Here is a 27,263-nt window from a genome sequence, read left to right on the forward strand (position 1 = left end):
TCTCCCCTACTTCTTTGAAATCTGTAGGAACTCTGCAGAGACAGGGAAGTATGGAGTAGCTGAGATGCTACTTCCTTCCCCAGGCAGGCAAGATGGCAGTCTGGGGTGGGAACATTAATGGGGGTCTCACTGATACCCTGGAAGCGCCGATCCTACTCTGAGCCATAAGAGTGAGGAGTGGACAAGTGGCTGTCAAGTCCTAGATGTGTGCAGTTCCCATGGGAAAGGGGGAGCCCAAGTGAAGGGTCCGCTCTCTCTGCCTCAGGAGGAAATGGCGTTCCCCTCTCCAAGCGCGCATTGTGCTCACCCACCTGCCACCTGATTTTCCTCCAAGGCTCCTTCCTGTAAGGCTGGCTATGAAGGAGAGCTATCTGTGATCTTTGGCTCCAACACAAAGTCACAAGAGGGAGCACACTCATCACATTTCATTTCCTGGGGAAAGTCCTCTCGGCCCGGGGTAAACATGTATTCACGCAGAAAGGATGACGGTATGGCCTGTCTGGACTCTCCTCTCTGGAAGCCGCAGTCTCCCTTAGATGTGTGAGGCGTTTTTGCCTTCAATGGACATAACATTGAGCTCACCCTGGCCAAGGCTGCTTACTGGGAACTTCTCAGACTCAGAGAGGCCACTTGGCCGAGCCTGCCCAGCAGAGAGCCTTCCCGGCGGACTGCCCCACCCACTTGCAGCTCCTCTCACCTGCCTGGAAAGACGACGCTGATGTGATATTCATCTGGAGGTGACCCCCCTGCTACTACCGATCTATCCAGAGAAGAAGAACCAAGCAGTTTTGAAAAGGCAAGTGGTATGGACTCTTCCATCTAAATCAGGAGGATAATAGAGCAGCTGTGAGTAACGCCTGCATATAGCACCCACACTAATTTTCCACTTTGAGGGATTCACCTCTCAACATAATAATGCTCAGGACTGGGGTCCCTCTATGTCCCTCAGGCCTATGTTATTCCCATCACAGCTTCTCACTTACATGCCCGAGGCCCCCACACTCATATGTCCAAACTGAACCTGATCCTGCCTGCTCAGGTCTACCTGGTGCCCTCCCCTCTCCCCCTGCACTTCCTACCATGCTTTTACATCCAATCACTCACTCAGCGTCCTGTGGATTCCTTCACTAGCACATCTCCAGAACCCCAGTTCTGCTGCCATCACCTCTAGTTTGGATCCCTCCCTCCGGATAGGCTCACCAGCCTCCCTGCCCCCAGTTCACCCCCACATTGCAGCTGGAGAAATCTTTCTAATGCCCCAAAGTGATCATGCTGCCCTCCCAGGCCCCTGGGACCATGAAGACTGACAGGGATGTTTCCAGACGTGGCCCACAGAACCCGTGGAACCTGGCTCTCACGTCCCATGTTTGACCTGTAGCTCAGACTCAACATACCACAAGCACTTTCTCCAGTCATGCATTTCACGCTTCCATGCTGCTCCTCCTCCTGCTTATAATGCTCTTTCCACCTTCATAATATAAGGAAATCCTGCCCATCCTTCAAAAGGCGAGGTCTCTAACGCTGACTGCCCTGCCTGGGACTTAGCCACGTAAACCACACACATCAGGTCCAACATCAGTCTCTCGTACATTTCTCCCAGAACTTCCAGTCTCTGGGAAGTACCATCCCAGCAGGGGCCATTATTTTTTAAAGTGTGTCATTTTCTCACTGAGAGCATATTGTTTTACAACACCGTATATGATTCAGGGTTGTGAGTGAGTCCAGCCTCTTCAGATGGATGTTACCACACCACACCTCCCACTAAAGCACCACTAAACCTCCGCCATTGTCCACTGTCTTTTCCTTTGCTCCCCACACTGCCCTTCTGATGGCCTCAGTTCTGCAGTCAGATTTCTAGGGTTTGTTTTGGTTTCATTTTGCCTCCTTTCTTGTTTCTTTATATTCCACATATGAGTGATACCACACGGTATCTGTCTTTCTCTTTTAGACATTTCACTTAGCATAATCCCTTCCAGTTACATCCATGTTGCTGAAAATGGCAAGGTTTCATCTTTTCAATAGCCGAGTAGCATTCCATTGTGTATACACCACGATCTTGCTAATCCACTCAGCTGTTGTACATTGTTTCCATAACTTGGCTATTGTAAGCAGTGCTGCAGTGAGCATAGGTGTTCGTATATCAAGGGTCATTTCTTTTCTTTTTTTTTTTTTAATAGAACTGGGGTGTAGGCAAGAGGTGAGAGGATTCAGAGACAGAGTGGGGAACAGAAGAAAAGGCATTATTTACTAAAATAGCAGCAGGTGAAATGGGAGAGATCTCTTTGTGCCATGTGGATTAGCTCTGTGGCTGGGGATCAAACTCAGTGACAGCGCTGAGATTTAACCCCTAGGCCACCAGGGAGGCCCTGAAGGGCCATTTCCTACTGGACCTTTTATCTCCAGTTCTACACACAGTTTCCAGCATACAGGAGGCCTTTGACACATTTGCTAGATGAGGATGGAAAACAAAGTTGGGGAGTGTTTCTATCAGTATTGCTTCTAAAAGAAGCTTAGTACATGTTGAATCGAGAAGAGGCAGGCCCAGACTTTAAATGCTTGTTCTTCGTGGGGTAATCAGAGTCTGAGAGGTGGAACAAGCCTGAACTTCCCCAGACATCCTGCCACGTTGGTCCCCTGGGCTGAGGCAATGCATTGGTCTGTGCCTGAAGACCAGTGGGCTTGCATGTTCCTCACAAAGGCGAGAGCATGGCCGAGGGAGATGGACTGCTCACAGCCCAGACTGCCCTGCTCAGTGGGGGTGGCAGTCGCCTCCGGTACTTAGGCCGGAACCTGAATGTCTGCTCCCCCAGTCATTGAAAACTATTTTTTTTTTCAGCAATTACCAGAAAAACTTAACCACATGCCCACAGCCTGGAATGGGTTGGTGTAAATTTAACTTGTTTCAAAGTGCCCAGGATTAAAGAATTGCAAAGTAGCATGAGATAAGGAGCTCTACTATTCACTGCATCAAGAAACTAAATTATATACCAGCAATCAGTTACTCTGAACACTTTTTCTACCATGCTATGTTTTCTTGACTAACTTACTATTTTGGTTCATGCACTTCTATCCTCAAGTTCACAGTAAGGTTAGACTCATCTGGCCTACAAGTCCATTTTGCTGTAAACTTAGATACAGAATATTTTACCAACAATTACAAAAATCTATGAAAATTGCTTTGTTTCCCAGACTACTGATAAAGAGAATTTTTTTCCCCCCGTGATTTCAGGGGTGGGGGAACATAATAGATAGCTTCATCAATCTCTACTTACAACGCTATTAAGTAAAATTTCCCCGAGTACTCAATATCCATTTGGATACATGAAATCAGGGGTCCTAAGTCAATAAATGAAGGTGAAATTCTGATGAAAACCTTGCTTTTAACTAGCTTGTGATAATTTCCCCATCTAACAGCCCTATGCCACTTTAAGCAGATATTAAAAGGTGTTTCATGATCAAGTCTTGGAGGATTGAATGCCCCCTTTTTTCCTTTTAGTTCTCATGTTTCTGAGTAAAAGCCATCATGTTCAAGTTACTAGAGCGTTGTGTTTTCTCTGCAAATAAAATCCCATAACTCAGAAGCAAAGAAGAGAGGGAAATTCATGAAGAGCAGACACCACACTATTTTTCCTCCTGACATTTGGGATCTTCGATAGGTTAAAAATGATGTTTTTATCTCCGGTGATTTATCAAGCTCAAGATTTCATAAAAGATAAACAGATGCACTGGAGAAGGAATACATCATCGTAGTGTTTCATTTTGACACTCTGGGTATCTAAAAAGCATGTGTATTTAGGGTGCGCCTCCAAAAATGCCATAATTCTCATGATTTACACATTTAATTTTGTTTTTAAAACACACTGAAGTGTGTACATGCCAGGAGACACCTTTAAAGAAAATGTTCACATTTGAAACATACAGATTATTAAAGACAAAAAAGTCAAAGAGCTGAAAGAAAATTGGGTTGTCAACAGTCAGTTGCTTTTTCTATGTTTTTTTCTGTAGTTCATTTTGGGTTTTGTGTGGGTGGCTCATGGGAACTCAAAGGTTATTTACAAAGGTTTTGTGAGATTAGAACATGTTGTCCTTTAAGACCTAAATTTAAGTTTATGTTTATCACAAACATGTTTAACTTTATGGAATATGGAATTTTTATATATATATATATAATAAAGTCACACCTAGAATTGTTATCACCCAAGTGTTCCTATGTTTCTATTTTTTTACTCACAATTTAGAAGGGCTTTATTTTTTTCATATGCTTAGCAAAAAACTCATAATATAGTTACTTAGTAATTTTAGTTACTAAACATCCCTTTTCACTTTCTTTCGCCTGCTAACTTACATATTGATCTGACCTTATTTAGAAACTACTCAGGTGCCTGAAGATGTCAAATCGGGGGTAGCTGCAGTGCAGATTACTGTAGTACATGTTACAAGAGAAATTTTCACATAATGGGAAATAAACAAAAAAGCCCCCCAAATCATTTTAAAAAGTGGAAGGGGAGCTTATTTTTCTTTCCTCTGAGCTACCAGATTCAAGCCCAACAAGAACCAAGGGCTCCCCAAGCTCCAAGGTCCCCTCACAATGGGCAGACGACAGCATCTACCTGTCAGGATTTGAATCCTTCCTTGGCTGTGTGACCCTGAGAAACCACCTCAACCTTTCTGTGCTGCAGCCTCCTCAGATGAAGTCTGTGCAGATAGTGGTTCCTCCTCACTGTTTGGTGAGGGTTCATGAGTTCTTCAAGTTGCAGCATCTGGGGCTTGGGGCCTGAGCTCTCCCTCTTGAGTTAGCACCTCCCCAACCCCTCATGTCCATCCTCCCCCTCACCATAAGGTCCTGGTGCTTCCACACATATCTTTTCATTGATTCCTCTCAGAAACTCTGAGACCGAAAAAAATCAGAGACATTGTTCAGAGACAAACTCAGAAAGAGTAGGGAAAGGCATTGCAGGCAACATTAACAGAAAAAGTGTATGTTTAATAAATACACAAAGAAAAACCTCCATATGTTTAAGGCTGCTGTATTTCCCAACCTCATCTGTAACTGGAAGGCCTGGGAGGTGGTGGGGAGCAGAAGAGGTGCCCCCAGACTGGTACCTAAAATGTCTTTCTGAATGAAGCTGTGAGTTAGCTGGTCCCAGGGTGAGGTCAGAGCATCATAACCTAATTGCGTGTGATCTGAGGTCATGGCTCATCCCTCTGGCCTGTTTCCTCAGTGGGCTCTATGAGGTGATGGTGAAGATTAGAGAAATGACAAGAGCCAAGTGCTCAGCCTGGTCCTGGCTCAGAGGAGGCGTTCAATAGACAGATCCCAGCAACCATTTCAGTTGGACCCGAAAGATAACTGACTTTTCTTTTCTTTCTTTTCTTTTTTGCATTTGGGTCAAGTACAGCAGCTAAATTCTGCTCTTCACAGTCCTCCAGAAAACAAATACCTTTCACTTTTCCCCTTCTGCTTTCCTCTTCCCAGTGCAACAGAATCCTCTGGTCATTTGTCATACAAATATCTCATATATCGTCACCTTCTTCTACGGAGAGTGAGTTTAACAGGTTATCTAAAGATAGCTTTCTTCGGCCCTCCCTGGTGGCGCAGCGGGTTAAAGCATAGCACTAAGAAGCTAAAGCCACTTCAGCGTGAGTTCCATCCCCGCCTGCCCCGGAGGTGACCACATGGCGTAGCAGACCTCTCCTGACCCGCCCGCTGCTCCCCTCAGCAGTGTACTTCGTCGATCTGCCTGTTCTGCTCCCCACTCTGTCTTCTGGTGAAATCTCTCACCCTCCGCATCTCTGGCCTGTACCCCAGTTCTGTACGAATAAATAAATAAATCTTTAAAAAAAAAAAAGATACTTTCTTCATGGAAAAGCGCCCAAGTTCTGGAGTGACAAGGGTCCCCAAGGGCTGTCGCATGACAGCACTTCTTGAGGAGCATCACTGAGGCTTCGGGTCCAGCTGACCCAAACCTCAGGCCCACCCGTGCCACGTGGAGAGGCTTTGCTTTGAGGAAGAAACCCCAGTGTGAGATGACAAGAGCAGCCTGTGTCACAGGGAGCACAGCTTTTCCCCAGTTACACCCATAGACTCAACCACTCTCCCAGGAGGGGAGAGGCCACCGGCGTGGCAGGGCTGCCTGCACTTTAGAACTTTCTCTTTTCAGTGTCAATTTCCTAATGGGGCACAAACTCAAAACCCTTTTTGGAAAAGTTAGACTCTGCCAAGGGTCTGACATGCTGAAATTCTTCAAGTTCAGTCAAATTTCTTCTTTTTATTAAAGACTAATTTACATTAGCACAAAATACTTCATACTCCTACTTAAAATGGTCTCTGTTTCACGAAGCACCGCTTCCCTCCCGCCCCCGCCAGACTTCCATCAGCCACCATCTCTCTCTCCTTGAAGCAACACGTGCAAGTGTGGTGGAAGGCGCGTTCTAACTTTCTTTCCTCCACATATGTTGCCACTTGCTAGGTCTCCAGAGGGCACCTCCTCTCCATTTGTTCCCCACTATGGGTGTTAGAGCCAGCAGCTCACACAGCATTCAAGCCCTCGCCTGGACCTTCCTGGTCATCAGATCGTTGACTCCCAGCTACACCTCTTGCTCACAGGTATGGACGGGCCTGGGGCCCAGCCTTGGGACCAGGACAGCAACATGAAGCAGGCGACATTTCTCGAGGTTTCATCTGTCAGGATGTTGATGACCCCCACCCCCAGCCACTTCACCTGCTTCTACCACACACATAATTAATGGGCGTTAGATAGGGGGAGCAGCTGCAGGGGCAGTACCCCAGAAGTTCCTTCCTCCCTCCCTCGGACCATCCACTCAGAACCCACTGGGCCTGCACTTAAGCCAGCCCCACCCAGCAGAGGGTGCCAGCGAGGAAGGCACCCACAGGTGTCACAGCCAATAAGGTACCTGTGGTTCTCACCTTCCCCACCTGCCAGACCTCCACCTCCAGCAGTAACAGCAAAACACTACAGAATCCAGTTATTCAAAAAAAAAATAAGATGTGTTGACTTTTGGCTTCTGGCTCCACCCGCCAAATCGGGGGACTTTTGCAGTAGCATGTAAGGGAGTGAAAAGTACCGAAACACACAGGACTGAGATGAGTGTGGCATTTCGTTTTTCTGAGCTTGCATACTGTGCTGTACATACATTCAAGGTAGTAGGAAGTATATTCCCATAATTTCCTAGAAGATGAATGCCAAAGCTACAACTAAATCAAGGTGAATGTAGTTGGTATAAAGGATAGCCCCATTAACAACAAGGAGGAAAATGCTGATCCTGTGAAGAATATTCAAACAAGCACTCATGGATAGAATCCAGAAATAATGGATTAATAATGCTTGCAGCCACATTTTTATTAACATAGGAAGTTCTTGTTTGGAAACAAATACATCTTGAGAGGAGTCTGAAATTCATCCTCCAACAGGCAGAAATCCACACTATTTATATGTCCTAATTATAATTACAACCTGTTCTTCATGGGAACATTCTAAATTATTAGTCACTTTATTAAGAACCAGAAAAGGGGCCTCCTGCACTTAATGAGAACTACTTTTAAATTTTGAAAAAGAGAAAATGAAAAGACAGTTCTGTGTGGAGCAGAACAGTACATGTAATTTATTTAATAAAAGTGCTTAGTTTCTCCTTTTTTGGAGAGAAAGGAATTGGTACACCCTTAGGGGTTCAGAGAGCACCATGCTTCAGAACTGCTATTTCTAGGGCAAGATAAAAATGTGTATCATTGAAAAATAATAATTTATCATTGTAATGGTTACATCCCACTTCAGAAACCACTAGAGACTGCTTAACATTTTTATTTCAAACATGGTTTTCCCGAGTCTGCAGGTGACAAACGGATACTGATGCCAGAAGGCTTTTTTCAATTTGTTCCTAATAAAAATGGCTAGGTTCTGAGTTCGTTTTCATCTGGGGTGACGTTAAGGGCTGTGCTTTTGCACACAGATCATTCCCTTCTTCCTGTGTGCTCTTCCTTCAAAAGTCTCCAAAGGCAACATCTGGACCCGGTCACTGAAGACAGATGGGCTCCTTGACATCTCCTGCCATCCCTGGAGGCCTTTGCCGCAGGGTAGCACACTACTTGAATGTGATGACTCGCTGACTACATGTTTCCTGGGTAGCGAGAGCTCAGTATGTTCTCATCGTTAGGACCCATTCTGCTATCTGTGCAAGCCTCATTATGGATGTACTTCGCTGCTTCAGAGCAGTCCCAGGATTTCTAGATGCTTTCATTCAGCTAATTCATATTATTTTTCTCCTGTTACTTAATACAGTCCAAACCTCTTCATCTGACATTGAACCCAAGGCAGTTTCCTGAAAAGAATCATTTTGCTTCTGTGGTTATTAACCATAAAAGGTTCAGAATCGATTTGGATTTCTTTTGTGCAACAGCAAATCCTTGAAGTTTCTTCTTAGTGTTAAGATTTCACACACCAGAACCTAACCTGTTTATTCTTTCTCTTTTTCTTCCTCCTAAGGAACAGGATCTAAAAGTTCCATTTTGGTTATGGGAACTAAGGTTTTTGTAGACAAGTAATTAATAGCAATAGTAATAAAAAATATTGAACATGAACTATGGAGCAAACATAGGGGATTCCAAGTATCTTCTCAACTGTCCATGAGGTAAATATCATGTTATCTACATTTCATAAGTGAGGATGAGGCTAAAATTCATTGAAGCTGATTAACTCAATCGGCCACACAGCTGGTAGGAGTAAATAACACCTCTGAATTCCAATAACCTGATGCTGGTGCCCACATTCTCAGCAACCCCCAAATCAAGCTCTCAATGTGGCATGAGTCTCAGCTCATAGTAGTATTTCTTTCTTTCTTTTTTTAAGATCTATTTACTTGCGCATACAGACCTGGGGTACAGGCCAGAGGCTCAGGGGGGCGAGAGGACTCACCAGAGACAAAGTGGGGAGCAGAACAGGCAGATCGACGAAGTACACTGCTGGGGGGAGCAGCGGGCATGTCAGGAGAGGTCTGCCTCGCCATGTGGTCACCTCCGGGGCAGGCAGGAATCGAACTCATGAGGAAACGGCTTTAGATTCTCAGTGCTGTGCTTTAACCTGCTGCGCCACCAGGGAGGGCCATACTAGAATTTCTAAGGTTAGGACATATGTGCTGTGATATTTTTGCTGCTGCTCCCTTTTGAATTTAATGCTGTCTCTGAATGTTTAGAGGCTTTCACCTGGATTCCACATGGTTCATCCTGTGTCCCAAAAAGGGCAATATCTGTGGTCAGTATACAGGAGGGACCCCAGCAAGCCTGAAAATGGAGCTACACAATGTGGATGAGAAGAAGGCTTGGGACAGACTCGCCTTCAAGTGGGGTGTTACAGTGTTGTTTCATATCCCAGATAAGTCTCAGTCTAATCAACAAATCTGAGAAAGCAATCCACTACCAGGAGAGAGGTCGTTTACACACCAAGATTGTCCAGGAAGCAGACACCCTAGAGGTCTCCACAACTGGCAGGTCAGTGTGGACACACAGGCCCTGCCTTCTTACCCAACACCCACCTACAGCTGTCCAGGAAGCCCAACCTGCCACAGCTTTCTGCTCATGCTAAAATTCTGTCTGGAGACTGCCCCAAAGATAACGGAGCAGGCACAGGTGACTCAGCAGATGGCTTTTGACTTGTGATGAGTAACTGACATGCTGGTTTACCTATCCATCACTTTGGAGTTCCATTAAGTTAAGTCAGTTCCCATGAGCCTCACTGTAAAGTAAATTAAGATGATCAGGTTTTGATGCTACTGGCCTGTACAGCTATCACCTGCAGCCTCGATCATGTTAATATAGAAGGTGCAAGAAGTGTGTGGGGCACACATGCCTAATTATGGACACCTGAGCATGGCTGTGTGCGTGCATGTGCCTGGGCCTAGAGATAAGGGATAGAGGGGCAGCGTTACTCAGAGACAACAGGACAAGGCTACAAGAGGACAAGTGACAGGTAGGAGAAGAAGAGACCATGAAACAACATCAGAGCTCAAAGATTTGCCTCCTGGATCCCTGGCCTCCCTGTGTTGCCAGCCTATGGCCTTGCCCCACAACAACTGGTGTAGAACTCCAGGACACTCCTTTATCCATCTGCCCGATTTGATAGAACCTGCCCTGTGCTTGCTGGCACAACACTCCCACATGCTGGGTGTGCAGACAAATTCAAATATGGGGCTGTGTACACTAGGGTCCACAATCATGTCCCCTAATAATCTGTGCAGAGGGCACTTTTCCTGACCTTCTGGGCTGTTGTCCTGAGTCCTCCTGGCCCTGTCAGGGAGGACGGTGGAAGCCAATCAGCTTCCAGAATGCTAAGTGGTTATTACTGGGTGTGGTCATGGCAGCCCAAAGAGTTAGCCCTGGACTGGTGCTCCTGTGGGCTCCCAACCCCAAGAGAAACCTGTGGTCTTGGCACATGTCTGACTTTCTCTTTCCAGTTCCAACTTTTGAACCCCATGTCGTGAGGCTCACCCAAGGACCCCTGGGCTGGAAGAGAGAGGCAGGAGGCCATGCTGCACCCCATCCAGTATTTGTCAGCGATGAAGGAGGTCCTGGTGTCCCCACAACAATGAATAATGTGTTAATAGGCATTCCTGGAATTGTTTGATTGGGGGGAGAGGAGATAGGCAGATGGGGAGGATGGTGGGAGGCAAGTATTCCTAGGTTGCCAGCTTGGCTCTTAAGAAACCCCACCAACTAATTCCACTCAGAGGTGATAGGACAGAACACGCCTGCCCCAGGGCTGTGGAGGCGACCAACCCAGGAGCCAGTGGTGAGTCTGACATGTTGAAAACTCTGCACACAAAGAAGCAGGGTGAGGGTCTTTTGCTGTTAAAAGATCCCCACAGGGAGGAAGGGCATGATGATGAACAATCTCACAGTTCTTGAGATTAGAAACAACTCTGTGAATAATGCTGGGCTACATATACAATGATCTTACTTTTTTTTTTTAAGTGATGTTGGTCTTTCAAAGCCAAAATGAAAATTCAAGGGTTCTCACCTCAGCACTACTGACATTTTGGACAAGATTTCCATTTTGGAGGTTGTCCAGTTCACAGCAGGAGGTTTCCCAGCGCCCCTGGCCTCTACCCACTAGCAACTCCTGCTTGGTGGTGACAACCCAAAGTGTTTTCAAATGCCATCCAGTGACCCTAGAGGACAACCAGGGCATGGTGCCACTGGCTGAGAGCATAGCTTTTAAAGCCTGAACTGCAACCAGATTCTTGCTAATTTGGAGAGTGGTTTCCATAATCAGTCCTGATCCCTGAAATTCTTTAGGCAGTGATCCTATTAATGTATCCTTCTGTGATCTGTGTACATCTGTGTCCACACCTCAAGTTTGTGTATTGCAGAAGGGCCACCTCTGTTGGCCACTGCCAAGGGGCCAGAGCTCTGTCAGCTGGTGCCCAAATTATGTGTATTATTCCAACACTGGGCTTACTGTGTCTCGCTGGCTCAGTGTTCTGAATAAGTTAGGGTTTTACTTACAAGTTTCAAGTCTAAGTTACTGGGTGCTTTAGACTCCACAGGCTAGAATGGGAACTGTCTGCTGACTCTCTCTGCTGACTCAGAGTCCCAGATAATCTGCAGAACTCTGAGACACTCAGTCATGAATATGCAACAAAAACCACTGACCTCTGTGAATGTGTGCCAGAGACAGGGTGGCGATGTGGTGAAGACATGAGTTCCAAGCACTGAAAAAATCCTCCTTCTTGGTCATCACCTGTCAAATGGAAAGAAAAAGGTCACCGCTGGTGCTATTCTGCGTGGAGATGGGACTTGGTAACTAGACAAATGGCAAATATGCCTGTTTTCAACACCTGATGTTGTAGGTTGGCTTCTGTGACTGCAGAAGCTATTCACTCGATGAAAAAAATGCCATAAACATACTGGGAGTCCAGTTGATGTTAATTCCTCACACAAAGCAGACATGACCACTACCCACTGCTGATTCTTTGGAGAGGTCACATGCGTTTGAAGGGGAGAACAAGTGCACACTAAGTGAGCTGTTTTAACCAGTTTCTGACGGCTAGAAGAAGCCTAAATGCCATAAAGAACGGCTCAAATCTAATCAGCTACAAATTCACCTGCTCCTTCCCTCCCTCCTTCTCTCCTTTGTAGTCAGGTGCTTCAGTTTATTTTCAAATTGTTTCTGGAGTGCCTGTTACAGCTCCAGAAGCAATATGTGGTGGTGGCCACACCTGATGTGTGTGAGAAACATGGAGGCTGGGCTCCGGGTACGTTTTCATGGATTCATCTAACAAGCGGCGACTGGGGAATCCACTCTGTGTAAGATGGTCTTTGAATCACTCTATCGAAGGGAACTTTTCCCCTTTATCCTTTGGGGTTTCAGCTGGAAGGCAGTAGGGAAATAAAACAAAAAGAAAACGAGGATGAAGACAACACACAGCAGAGAAGGACCCGTCTCACGAAGCCGTTACCATCTTTCAGGTGGCGCTAAAGGCAGATTCTTATCTGACCAGAAGTGTTAAATTTGGCACTTCTGACTTTTGTTTCTTCTTGCCTTTTTTGTTTCGAAACACAACAGTTTGATATTTAAGCTTTTAGCAATGTTCTTTGTTCAAAGAAATAACACTCAAATAGAAAGTTAGCTTCTGTATCTGCTTCCCATTTGTCTCAAACGCACATCCTGAGCACTCTGGTTGGGAGGTAAGTTGCTTCCTGCAGCTTCCTGGTTTCCTGCAGGGCCTGGAGGACCTGCTTTGTGAAACCCTTACTGTACAAGTGCTTTGTGCTCCAGTGGAAAAACAACACTGTGAAAAGTCTCTTCCCATGTATAATTCAGCATCATCACCTGGGGCAGCAGGCATAGCATGGAGGACCATGTCACGTGTGCCTTGGGGTCCCCACCTAACTGGGGCATCTCATGTCAGCCGAGAGAGAAGATAGTATCTGGCTCCTCCTTCATTCAATCTCTTTCCACACTGGTGACAGAGCTACCACAGAAAAGGTGTGGTGAAGGCACACAACTCTCACGGAAGAGCCTGTGAAACATCTTTGGCAGAGGGAAGAACAAGAGCTGGCCAAACACTCCCTGAAGCTGGGGAAGGGGGTTCTGAAACACACCCTCCACCCCTATCGCACCCCTATCGCTTGTTGGTCAGGCTTCCCTAAAAATGCTCTAGCTGTTCCCCACATTACACAGGAAGGAGAAACAATAAAATACTGTGTAGCTATGTCCAAATAGAATTGAGTGGATTTTAAAATGTTCTTAAAATTCATTGTGGAAAGTAAGTTTTCCACTGGTCTGATCTAGAGAAAACTAGAGACAGACAGCTGGTAGGGCAACAAAGAACCTACTTGACTTAGATAAGAAAAACTTTGCAGAAGGACATTTGCAAAACTTGCTATGACTGCACATCTCAAAACATATGAGGCAAAGGGATAAAGCAAGTTCCAGTGAGTGGAAAGCCCCCTGAGGGCCTGCCAATCAGCTCCTAACTGCTGCAGCAATTAGGCACCTCGATAGACCTGCTCCCTGCTGGTCAGTGTCTCCTCATCCACTACTGCCCACACAGGAAAGCTGGCATGCTTTATCCACCAGCAACGGAAAGCGCCAAGATTTGGACCATGTTGACAGACATCTGTGGTGGGGCAGAGACCTAGGAAAGTAAATGACTGGGACGCTTCTGTCCCCAGGAATTAGTTTATTTTCAGGACCTAATAGATTAAAACTAATTGGGAGCTACACAGTGGTCCACATGCCCAGATGGGGTATCCCAGGAGCAGTTTGTGGGTTCACACTTCAAGTGATCAAAATGAACAGATCTGAAAATCAAACTCTGGTTTGATTTCCCATTATAGACTCAGTGCTAATTCCAGAACACAACTGCCCACAATTGTAATCCTGCTGATAATTGTCTAACATTTGTGTAACATTTTAAAATTAATTTATCATACAATATTGAAAAACATTAGAAATATAATATCTGACTCTTCCATCTTTACAAAACTTTACCACAAGCCGTAAGGAAAGAGAATTTCCTTTTTTAACTGTATGGCTGTTCTTTACACAGTAAACTTGCTACCCAAAGCTTGTGATAAATTAGCTAAATGCAAACTAAAACCTTAAAATGCATCAGACAACCAACATTATTTTAAGCCCTTTATACATTTGCTCACTAAGTCTTCAGAAGCCCTGGAGGTAAGTATTTTGATACCATTTGATATCTTCTTTGTACTGGTGGAAAATTGTGACAAGAAGGTTGAGAAACCTGCTTGTGGTTACAGATCTGGGTTTGGATTGGGTACCAGGTTTCTGAGCCTGTGTTTCTAGTCACAGGTTACACTGCCTCCCAATGGACTGATGGAGTTAGTTCTATGGCACATCTACCCCTCCCAAATACACAGTTTATAAAGATGCATTGTCAGACATAGTTTAATGTAAGCCACACCCCATACTTAAATCCTCTGAGAGAAATACATGCTAATTGCCTAATAAATCATCACGTAGTTAGGACACAGTTGAACTCGTAAAGAAGTTCCTGCCGGCTTCCTCTTCACTGAATGCCCATATTCACTCCACCTTTTCTAGAAAATCCTCAAAAACCTCTGCGTTGCAATATAGTATAGCTGGTTAAAAATCCTTACCTCCCTACAGAAGGTCTACAAACAAAAACCTCCTTTAACATCATGTTTAACAATAAAAATATTCAATGTTTTCCCCTTAAGACCAGAAAGAAGATAAGGATGTCTGTTATTACCACTTCTATTCAAACCGATTCCATACTACAGATTCCAGCCAGAGCAATAAAGCAAGAAAAATAAGTGAAGGTGTAAAAAATGGAAAGCCATAATTAAATCTGTCTTTATCCAAAAGACATGAAAATCCTAAGGAGTATATAATAAAGCTATTAAGACTTAGGCAAATTAAGCAAAGCCACAAGAAACAGGATTTTAATATATAGAAAACAGCTGTACTTCTATATTCTAGCAATTTACAACTAGAGCTTGAAATTATGTTGTCATTGCAATAACATCAAAAATATGAATTGTTATATTTTACAAAATACATGCAATACCTCTACATGAAAATTAAAAGAAAAAGGCCACCATGGGAGATTTTAAAGGACCATCTAAATAAAGGGAGATATGTTCAAAGGCCAGAAAATAATCTATTATTGTGTCACTTCTTCTCACATTTGATCTATAAATTCAACACAAAGTCCCAGCAGACTTTTTAATAGAAATTGGCTGATTATAAAACTTATACAGAAATACAGAAGACCTAGAATAATAAAAAAAAATGAGAAAAAAAGTTTCAGTAAGAAACTGTTGTCGAAAATGAGTTGACCATGTAAGTGTAGTTCTATTTCTGTACTTTTGCTTTTCCATCAATCTTTATTCTGTCCTCTTTCTGCGGTCACACTATAGTAAGTCTGAAATTAATTAACATGAGTTCTCCTTTACATTGGCTGCTGGCTGGCAGGGGTGGCCAGTGTCCAGTGCCCCCTCGAGCTGTATACTGGTGTCTGATCCTCCACATTGCCACCATCTGACCAGCACTGCTGGACTGTGCCCAGTCACCTCAGAGGTGTCCACCGCCTGATTGCTGCTCCTGCCTCCAGCACACCTGCACCACTGCCTGCTGCTGGTGTTTCAGCGCTGCCATGTCAAGCTTCTGCGTAGATACAGCTAGCTGCTATGGTGCTGGCTCGGCAGCACCAGTCGGGATCATCTTCAGCCACTACCGTGTGAGTTGGGTCCTGATCAACTACTTTCTGGTGCACCACCAGCTGCAGACCCTCATCAGAGGGATGACACCACCTGACATGAGCAGTCTAGGTATGAACTACTGGCCTCTGCAGACACTATCTGGGGCAGGGCAGATGGCTTTAGAACCTCATTCCTGAGAAGCTGCACAAACACAGCTAAGGGTGGTGTCACCCCAGGGATCGAGTTCGGGCACTGGGAAGACATGCTGCAGTATCGAAGCGGGATATACAAAGCCCTGGGGAGTTCCAAATGGCAGTGGGATGCCTTCTACTCCAGTCTCCTGTTCGCTATATTTATTCCAACTCTTCCATGGGGCAGTTTCAGTAAGGAATAAAATGGATGAGCTGGGGGGCACAGAAAAGAAATTGCATTTGGGTCACACAGAAATAGCAAAGAGAGAACTCAGTTGGCAGGAATAGACACAAAATGGTGTAGGGTGCTCCAGGTCAGTTCTTTGGCTGCACAGCGGTGACAGGGGGTGTTGGGTTTTCTGGGGTTCCCCAGGGTCTGTGCAACCTCTCCTCTCATCTGCATTGGCCTCAAGCTCTGTCCTGGGGCTGTCAACATGAGCAGACCCCAAAGATGGATCTGTTCCAATAAAGATCTGAGTATTTTTGTCACTTACACAAATTCCAGGATCGGATGGTGGGCACCCATGTTTGATGTGACCTTTTTCTGAATCTTTTGCCCGATAAGGCTAAACTGAAATTGTCAGAACATGAAATCAAGATGGTCTTGGCAAAAGGCTCCTATAATTGAATATTACTTCCTAATTTCTCCTCCTTTTCCGTGTCACATGCAGAGTCTGCTTTTCATTACTTCTCCTTTCAGAAGAGCAAATGATTGTGAGATGATACTTTCTCCCAGGTCAGTTAGCATACATTTGAACTCCATGCTCCTGAAGTTGATCTGATAACTTTCAACATCAGGTATGTAAATAAACAAATGTTTGATACCTCCTCCCTTTCTTAAGAGCTTCCTCACTTTAAAAGTTCCTCTAACTGTTCTGCTGGATGGAGGAGGGCTGTGAAAGGGGCAGGGGAATCAGACCTGAAATAGATTTTACAGGCACCAAAGCATGCATTGAACCATGGTCAGCTAGAAAGTTCTTGTTTCAAGAACTTTCGCATTTAGCTGAAGACTACATTATGGAACCTGACTGCCCTTAGTGACTGTTTATACGGACACAAGGCAGAGTAATGTACATTTAATACGTGAAAGAAAAGAGGCTTCACGATCTTTGTTCCCTGAATCTCTGCAGCAGCTCAGCTGGTGCTGTACCCACAGGACGGCTGGAGGAGTCATTTCCGGACAGTGGGTGAAAGGCAATGGGTATAGCAAACAGTAAAACCACCCCATGGAAGAGTTGGAGTAAATACAGCAAACAGGAGACTGTAGTGGAAGGCATCCCACTGCAATTTGGAACTCCCTAGGGCTTTGTAGATCCCGCTTCAATACTGCAGCATGTCTTCCCAGTGCCCAAACTCGATCCCTGGGGTGACACCCCTGGACTTTCTCCACACCCAACTGTCCGAAGTCTCACTGGCCACCCCGCACAATCACTACCACCTCTTATAGCTCGAGCTGTCTCCTAACTCCTCCAGGGTGATGGTTACTCTGACCTTCCAAAGTACTGACTTCAGAATGACCTTCCAGGTAACACAGTGCTTACGTCCCAGCCCACCACCCTCGAGGAAGAGGGAGGAGCCCAGCTCCTCACACAGGGGACCCACCTGCCACCATATTCACCCATTTGCCAGCCTCTCTTGCCCAGCACCCAGGATGCTGACTGGCTTGACACTCAATGTGTCAGTGGCTCCCCACACCCCTTTCTTAGCCTCAAGGTCCTGCCTACCCTCCGCCTGGGCTGTGTGAAGGGCAAGCTCTGCCATTATCATGCAAGACTTGGCTCAAGGACACACAGACCAGAATAGAACATTCTCCTTCTGCTCCAGACCACTCTCCCTGCACGGCCCCTAACAGGTATTTCTGCCACCCACCCCAGCCTGAGAGTCTGGGAGGATTCGTGCATCCCAGCCGTGGCAGGTCTGGCACTCACACAGACCTGGGCCACGGTGGCTTGGGGAACCCCATGTCCACACAGGAACCATCAGGCGGAAATAGAAACTTTACAGGTTTCCTTCTTTTTCACTTGACTATTTAAGTGGACACATTTTGGTTTTCAGGATTTCAATGTTTGGAACTTTTATCACTTGGGATTATGATTTTGGAGATTTTAGAGGTTAAGAGTTTTGTTCGTTTGGGGATTTCAACATTCAAGATTATGGAGATTGAGATTATGTCTTTTGGGATTATGACTAGTACCAGTTTAAGGTTTATCTCTAAATGTTTTATGTGAGATATAAAATGCAGGTATTGATAATTCATCGTGTAACACGCATAAATCCCAAGCTCACTGCAAATTTTACTCATGTTTATATTCATGTAATGACCTAGACCAAGAAATTTCCCAGACCTGTTTTACAGGGCCTCCTAATGGATAACACACTCTCCCACTCTGTGACCCTCCATATCAGCATCAATTTGTGTAGCTACTTCTTGAATAAAAGTCATACAAATAGAATCATATAGTATTAGCTTGTTTTGTGTCACAAGCCTTTCACTAAACATCCATAAAATACCTTTGTGCTGTTGCATTTAACAGTAGTTTATCCCTTTTTTTATTGCTGAGTAGGGTTCTGTGTTGTGAATTTGCCACCACCAGTTTGTCCAATCTCAGACTAATGAACATTGGACTGCTTTCAATTTTGGGCTATTACTGATAAGACTAGTTTAAGCTTTCCTGTATAAGTCTTTTTGTGAGCATGTTTTCAGGTCTTGTAGGCATATGTGTAAGAAGGGAACTGCTGGGTCATCATTCAGGCATATGTTAAACCTGATAAGAAATTGCAAAAGTCTCTTCCAGGGTGGTTATTACCATTTACACCACCAGCAGCAGTTATGAAAGTTCTCGTTGCTCTATGTTGTCACCAGGATTGTGTGTCATCAATCATTTTATTCTAACCCACTTCAGTAAGTGTGTCATGGTATTTCCTTGTGGTTTTAATTTCTATTTCCCTGATGACTAATAAGATTGAACAAAGTTACATGTGCTGCCTACTATCCTTTTATCTTCTTTTGTGACATTTCTTTTCAAGTATTTTGTGTAAGCTTTCTTGGACTGTGTGTTGCTTTTACTGGGTTGTAGAAGATACGTACATACATACATGCATACGTATGTATATATCCTGGACAAGCCTTTTGTCAGATACATGTTTTGCAAATAATTTCTCTAAGGTTATAATCTAGCTTGTTTACTTATGGGTATCTTTTGGAGAACAAAACTTCATATTTTAAAAATTCTTTTTAAAAGATTTATTTCATTTATGCATCTAAGAACTAGGGTACAGGCCAGGGTGTGGTGGACGAGGGCACGAGGATTCACCAGAGACAGAGAGGGAAGTTGAATAGGCAGATCGATGAAATACACTGCTGAGGGGAGCAGCAGGTGGGAAGGGAGAGTCTTGCAGGGGAGCAGGAGGGTAAGACCACTGTGCCATGTGTGGGTCAGCTTCCTGGCTGGGATGGAACTCATAGCTTTAGGTAGCTTCCTTGTGCTGAGACTTAGCCCCTATGCACCACTAGGGAAGCCCCAGAACAAAACTTTTTAACTAAAAAAATTGCAATTAATCAATATTAAAAAAATTTCCTCCCAATTCCCCAAGTTATACTCTCTTATGTTTTCTTCTACAAGCTTTATAGTTTTCACTTTGATATGAAATCTATGATTGGTATCAAATAATTAGTTTCTTACTCAATTTGTTAAAAATAAAGACCTTGTCATCATTTAATTTCCTTCATATCTTTATCAAAAATCAAATGCATACATATATGTGTGTGTCAGCTTTTGGACTCTACAGTTTTTCATTGATCTATTTGCTCATGCTTTTGTGGACTCTATACTGGGGGTTACTGAATCATGAGCATAAACACTGATCAGGAAACAAAAGTCTTCCACATTTCTAAAGCTTTTTAAAATAGTCATTTTGGCTATTTTAGGTCACTTGAATTTTCATATGTATTATAAAATCAGTTTGTGAGTTTCTACAAAAATTCTTGCTTGATTGAGCTGGTTCTAATCCTAAAACCAAGAGATCAATATAGGAGATAATATAATATGAGGAGAATGCATATCATAGCAATATGCACAAGCATGATATATGTCCCCATTAATTTACTTCTTACTGCACATTTTTACAGTTTCATTGAACTTAAAATATTTACCTAAACATTTTGCATTTTCATTATTCCTCTTTACTTTAGATCTGAATTTCCATGTAATTTCATTTTGCTCAAATTGAAGAAATTTCCTCAGCAGAAATCTGATGACAAATTCAAATTTCCTTTCCTTGAAAATGGCTTTATTTGATTTTTGATAGGAACTTTTCTGGGTCTAGAACTCTTGGAAACTTTTCCCCTTTTAGCAGCACGTTGGAGACATGTTTCCACTGTCTTCGGGTTCTGGGGCCACAGTCTCTAATGAAAGTCAACCAACATTCTTATCATTGTTTCAGTGTAGTTAGTATATTTTATTCTTTGGATACTTCTAAGAGTTTCTAAGAGTTTTTCTATATCTGTGGGTTTTAGGAGTTCTACTATGGTAGGTCCCTGTTTTTATCTTCATTTTTAATTCTCTCTTCTTGAATCTTGCTTAGCTTTCTGGATTTATGTACTGTAGTTTTTATTTTTAATTAAAAAATTTACAAATTGGTTAATACTTTCTCTGTTCCATTCTCACTCATCTTCTTCTAAGCCTCCAGTTACACAGGCATCACAGCGTGTGGTCTTGCTTGTCTCCCAGCTCACTGAGGCTCTGTTCATTTTATCAACCTCTTTTCTCCCTGAGTTTTTGTTCGCAAGACTTCTACTGACAGGTCTGCCAGTTTGCTGATCCTTTCTTCTATTATGTCTAATGTATTTAATTTCAATCAATTATTTTTTAACTTGTTCTATCGTATTTTTCAATTCTATCCCATTTTTACTTTTCATTACAGCTTCCAAAATCCCCTGAAAGCTTCATCCATTATATCCATATGTTCCTGTCCATATTTTAATAAATGCATCATTATGAAACATGTCTTTATCTTCTAATTTTTATAGCTGGGTCATTTGTGGATATTTTTCTATTGACTTATTTCCTCTTGATTATGGATGACAGGTTCTTGTTTGTTCATATGCCTCGTAGTATACTGTTGTATACAGGACATTGCAAATGACACTGATTGTGAATCCCATTGTGTCCCTTTAGAGAGTGTCGAGTTTTATTTGAGTATGTGATTAAGTCACTAGCAAATAAATTTGAATGTATGGGGACTTAATGTTAGGCTTTTTCAGGAAGAATCTTTTTGTTTTGCTTTTTTTGTCTTTTAATTTTACCTTTAATTCCCGGACAAATTCAGGTGACCTGACTAAATACACTGTCAGTCATAAATTATAGCAAAACAGCTGATCATAACAAGAAAGCTATAGATGAGAGTAACTTTTCTACACAGAAAACTTTAGAAAGTTACATTTCTGATAGCCCTATTTCTAGTCTCTTTCAATTCTTCTACATATAAATCTGAAACCCTCAATAAGGAAAAACTAGGGTACTTTAAGTTTATTATTTCCAAATTAATTTATTATCCCTGGATTATAAGAGTGATTCATGGATCTCATTTACAAACCACTTTGCAGTTTCTTTTTGACTCAGACTTTAGTGGAGGGAACCTGAATCTGATTTTTTTATATCACTCTTTGCAAGATGATTCCTAGAAACCATGAAATAGGGGAAGCACTACTATGATGGAAGAATGTTAGAAGAAACAGAACAGTAATCAACTCTTTGTTAACTAGAACTATCACCCAGGATGAATCCCTGTGCTTGCAGCCCTTCCCCTTTCCAATGTTGCAATGCAGGAAATATTTGAAAATAAAGTCACCTGTTAAATATACTGAGCCCCCAGATTTTTTCCCATTGAAAAACAGAAGTCTTAAATAGAATATTTCCAAGTGAAAAAGTTATTGTTATTGATTTTTCCTGCAGCAATTGTGATTTGCAACATGACTTTGGAAACCTGGTGAAGTGGTGATTTACACAGGAAGCTATGGGACTTAAAAAGGCTTTCTCCACGGCCACCCACACACTCAGGGCATTTTTTACACTCTGACTTAAATTATGAAGACACCAAGGAAGGGAAGGCATGATCATTTGATAGGAAAGCTTATTGTTTCATGAGGACAGAGTGATCTACCCAGATTAACTGATCTGGATGTTAAACCTCTGAATAGCAAGCCTTTACTACTCAAACCAAGAGATAGATAGGTTCTCTAACATGCAACAAGTGTTGACCAAACTTAATCTAAAGTTAAATGTGATTTGAAGAAAATTAGAAGCATTACTAAAAAGCTGAGAAGAAAAGCAGATTTCTGAAGCCCACTCATGTCTTTGTCTTTTATTTAAAGATTCTGAGCTAAATCACATAGTTATTTTTACAAATCTTGGCATTCTAGATGAAAACAGCCCCCTTTGGAAACTACCCAAAAAGACTATTGTCCAGAATCCATTTGGGTCAGATGTTTAAGTTGCTAAGTAGTCATTTTATTTTAAGATGCACCAAATCCTTGGAGGTAGGCATAAGCCAGCATGTAGTAAGTCGAACAAACAGCCAAGCCAAAAATACAACTAAAATGTATAAGACAATATTCTTGCCTCTAAGCTTGCAGGTTTTACCTTATTTCATTTCACTTTGGACTAAAACCAGTGAACATACCAAAAGTGGGAGTACATCTTAAAAATGCTTAATCTTAGCAAATTGTATTACTCGATGAATATTTAATTGAATTGACCATAGAGTGGTTAATTAATGGTACTAAGATAAAGAACTTGAGTATGAGTTTCACCATTTTAAAAATGTTTTTTAACATATATTATCATTCCATTGTTGCAATAAATTTGTATTGTACCTACTCTTCTTACCCCAAATTTACAGATAAGAAAGCAGGGACTCAGGAATGATAAAACACAGTTGTCTGACTCTAAAACCTTTCTATCTTTTCACCACACTACTTGCTTAATTTTTATTTTATATTCATAAAGCACACATGTGTGCAAGGTTTTACTTTTCCCAAAATCAGAAAACAATTAAAAACAAAATATTTCTGAATAGTTAAAAGTATCAGAGAGTGGGACCTCCCTGGTAGCACAGTGGGTTAAAGCACAATACTAAGAAGCTAAAGCCACTTCAGCATGAGTTTGATCCCCACCCCGGAGGTGATCCACATGGAGCGGCAGACCTCTCCTGACCCGCCCGCTGTTCCCCTCAGCAGTGTACTTCATCAGTTGGCCTGTTCTGCTCCCCACTCTGTCTCTGGTGAATCCTCCCACTGCCCCTGCACCTCTGGTCTCCCCCAGTTCTGTATGCACATATAAGTAAATCTTAAAAAAAAAAAAAAGACAGTTTCTTTCTTTAAAAAAAAATCAGAGCTTTTTAATATCATGCCTCATCAAATTTAAAAGTAAATATTTTATAATTTATTTTTCTAATATTAATAGAATACAAACATGAAAGATGACAAATTTGCAAATTCTGAAGATAAAAAGTAAGAAAGCTGGAGATAAATGAAGTGTAAAAAAAATAGGTATGACTATTATAAAAAAAATGGGTGTGGAGAAATGTGGACCCTAATGTACAGTGGTAAGAATATTCTTATGTCCATAATAATAGAAAAACCAGAAGCATCAGGCTATTGCATGATCATGTTCCTATTGACATAGGAAGTATACCACCTTATGTTACTAAATTGAAATATTAGTTTAAAATATACTTCCTTTTAATATTTTGTTTCAAATGAGTATATTAATGCTAAAACTATTGACACTTTTGCTTTCGATGCTAAATTATCTAGTCTCTAGAACACATTTTCTCCAAATGTAGCGTCGTTTTATTTTTTTTAAAGATTTATTTATTTATGTATACAGAACTGAGGTACAGGCCACAAATGCAGGGGCAGTGAGAGGCTTCACCTGAGACAGAGTGGGGAGCAGAACAGGCAGATCAACAAAGTACACTGCTGAGGGGAACAGCGGGCGGGTCAGGAGAGGTCTGCCGCTCCATGTGGCCACCTTCCCAGGGCAGAGATCGAACTCATGCTGAAGTGGCTTTAGCTTCTTAGTGCTGTGCTTTAACCCACTGCACCACCAGGAAGGGCCCCAAATTTAGCACCTTAACCAAAAAAAAAACAACTTACTATCTGATATGGTTTCTGAAGTCTAGGAATCTGGGCATGTTTTTGATTGTGTGTTTGTGGCTCAGATGCTCTCCTGAGGTTGCAGTCAAGTTGCTGGCTTACAATCAACAGTCCCTGCAGTCTTTAAAGATTTGGCTAGGGGTTGTGGAAACACTTCATAGCTTTGGGAAAGGTGTTTCAATTCCTCACTGTATTGACTGTGCACTACATGGGTTGCCCAAGAGTGAAGATCTGACTGACAGAAAAAGAGAGGGAAAAGGGAGAGGGAGGAGAGAGAAGGGGGAAGTAGAAAAATAAACTTATATAGATGTCAGGATCTCCAAAGGACATACCATCAACTTCTGGTTACCCACACCAACTCTGGGCCACATCAGGGTGTGACTACCAGGTGGTATGGGCCATGGAAGAGCATCATGGACCTTTCCAATCACAGCCCAGTCCTAAGATCCACAAAAGTCTCATCCCATTACACACTGGCTCAAACTCCAGAATCTCCTCATCTACCTCCTGTCTAGGTTCAGGTAAAGTTCTCCAGGTGCCATTTCTTAAGTACAGTTCTTCTGATTCAAATGTTATTAACTAAGGAGACAAGGTATCTATCCCCTACATAGCCAATATACTGTAGGGATAAGATAACTACTACATATACTCTTGCTCAAAAAGGAAGAAAATGGGGCAGAGGTCAGTGAGCCATAGAAATTCTGAAATCCAGCTAAGCAATTACCAGATGCTCCTTCATTAAGATTTGTGCTATCCAGCACCTTGGATTTTATTCTCTGTGGCTCCACCCTCTGAGTTCTGGGTTCTACTCCCTTCCATTATCATAAAAGTTAATCCACGTCTGTGGCTGAACACTTCACTCAGCCTGCTTCGTGCTAGTAGAAGCACAACGGATCCAAGGCCCCACCATTTTGCACTGTCTTGGGACCTTTCAACATAAACTAAACCATGTGTGGTTGATATGATTCTCTTTAAAACTTTAAACACCTCTATGAATCTTTTGTGGAGTCTAGCCCATTAAATGAAAGTCACATCCACAAATCTAGGCCCCTGGTGTTGAAGGCCAGAGGACAAAGCCTTTATGCACCCTAGAAACACTATATTGATGAGAGGCTCTGTGAGGCCTCTTTTCAGAGGCCCTTTTGATTCACTAAAGACACTATGGAGCCAGAGAGATGGGACTTATATGCCACATGAGACAGAAACAAACACTATAGTGAACAGGACACAAATTTGGGGAAGCCATCCTGGAGGAATCCTCAAAGCAAGTAGCAAACGGCAATGAGAAGCCCTGAAAACAATCTTCCCCTAGACCCCTGCTCCGCTGTGGGGTAGGCACATGGAAGGAAGCTGCACTGGAGGGTCTTGAGGTGTCTAAGAACATGATTTCTGATTTGCTCTTTGCTTTGCCTCTGATTACACAAACATCTGGTTACTTATTTATCTCTTTTGCTTTGTCTTCTGTAGTGATTTGGAAACAAGCGTCCTGTGTTTGGTATTCACAGTGACTTGCAATTTAATGAAACATATATTTTAACCTAAGTTTCTCTAATGATCAAAGTCAAACAAAACAATGTCATTGGCCTACCCTGTAATTAGAGCAAGAAATTAAGCATGTTTTTACTTTACTTTAGCTTTTAATCTTACCTTAAAAAATATTATAATCTCAATCTATTACAGAACCAATTAGTCAAGATTCTTTTTACTCATGTTTTTTTTCCAAAAAACATTTTCCAAAAAAGATTCTTTTCCTTAAAACATAGATAATTTGTATTTAATCTATATTTAACTATAAATAGTTTACAAAAGCACAGGCTTACTGTTTGGTTTCACAGGGAGCACCAATCTTTTTCTATCCTGAATTCTTTATTTTCAAGTTATTAATTTTATGTCCTATAAAGTAGGTCTTTGAATGATTTTTCAGGAGAATCATGTTCCTTATGATCCTCAGACATTGAAAATCTGTTCCACTGCCTGCTCTTATGAATTAGATTTGGGTTGGAATAGTATGCTTAGATTGTGGAATTCCTCCTTAGAAGAACAGGTAGTACATGACTTGAGCTGATGAATAAAGACTGAAATTAGCTTTATTTTTCCCCATTGTGGATAAATATCATTTTCTGTCTGGTTGTTTATATGATAATCTCTTCACTCTAGTTGCAAACCATTGGTCTGGATATTTTTCCATTAAAATCATGCCTTTTTTAATATACTAAGGAAAATGTTTTTCTATTCTTTCTGAAATTACATGTTCCTGTTCTTCCAGCATTTTCAGAAATACCTGTTATCCATAGGCTGCATTCTTTCACGCTGTGTCTATTTTATCTCTTATAAAATTTCATTTTTATCTTTTCTTCCAAAATCTTAGAAGGTTAATTCATATCTTATATATTACCTGCTGTTAATTCTGCTCTCCTGTGCATCTACAGAGCTTTGGTCTTGGATTACAGCCTTCTCTTATTTGGGTTGATTCCATGATAAAGGCAGGGAACATGGAGTGACTTAAGCCCACCTGGATGTCCCCCTGGTATCCAACAGGGGCTCACTTCAGATCTATACCTGGAAGGTAGACTGATTTGCACAGCTGTGGCCCATTTTAATGCAGGCACTCAGTCAGGCTCTGTCCTTTGGAGTAGATCTTGACCACTTTCTACTCTCCTGACTTCAGGTATTTCCTAAGAGAACACCCACCTTCTCCCTTCTACTGACTTTTGTTGTACTGGGCACACAAGCTTGCAATTGATTAAAAAAAAAAAAAAAAGATGAACTGCAGGGGAAGAGTTATCTGGGGCCCATTTCTCATCTGCCTTAAGCCTAATTTCCATGCTTAAGGGGAATGGTGCTCTACTTTCAGGTTACAGCACCTAACCGTGGCAACTAAGCGTGGCAGGGCTAGGATGAACAATGCCTTTTTGGGGGTCTGGTTGCCAGTCCACATTGGCAGTAGAAGACGAAATAGATATTGTTGGGGTGGTTTGGGGCATTTCCTTAAACCAACTCCACTGGCACTGTCCTTGGTGGAATTTCTTTTAAAAATCTATCAGTTGTGAAGTGTCTGGAAGTCCCTCAGCTATTCCAGAAAGAACATCCCCCCCCAAAGGAAAAAAAAAAAATGCCGGCCAATAACAGCAACACCGTATCTCAGCGAATAGAAAGTATCAGAAAATACACAACAGGGAAAAGAAGACAAACAAATATTCAAGCAAGTCCA

The 27,263-nt window shown here is 42.5% G+C and overlaps 1 protein-coding gene across 4 annotated transcripts in view; it reads right to left on the bottom strand.

Moving 5' to 3' along the window:
- ACOXL (acyl-CoA oxidase-like) overlaps window positions 1-27,263 on the bottom strand; it is a 269,242-nt gene that overhangs the window by 55,046 nt on the left and 186,933 nt on the right. For all 4 annotated transcript variants that reach the window (XM_012727649.1, XM_012727648.1, XM_012727647.1 and 1 more), the window contains exon 16: window positions 11,663-11,750. In XM_012727649.1, the coding sequence (XP_012583103.1) occupies window positions 11,663-11,750 (88 nt within the window). The remainder of the gene's footprint in view (window positions 1-11,662; window positions 11,751-27,263) is intronic.

Source organism: Condylura cristata, unplaced genomic scaffold (genome assembly GCF_000260355.1).
Source record: "Condylura cristata isolate star-nosed mole 26May11 unplaced genomic scaffold, ConCri1.0 scaffold00020, whole genome shotgun sequence".
Taxonomy (NCBI): domain Eukaryota; kingdom Metazoa; phylum Chordata; class Mammalia; order Eulipotyphla; family Talpidae; genus Condylura; species Condylura cristata.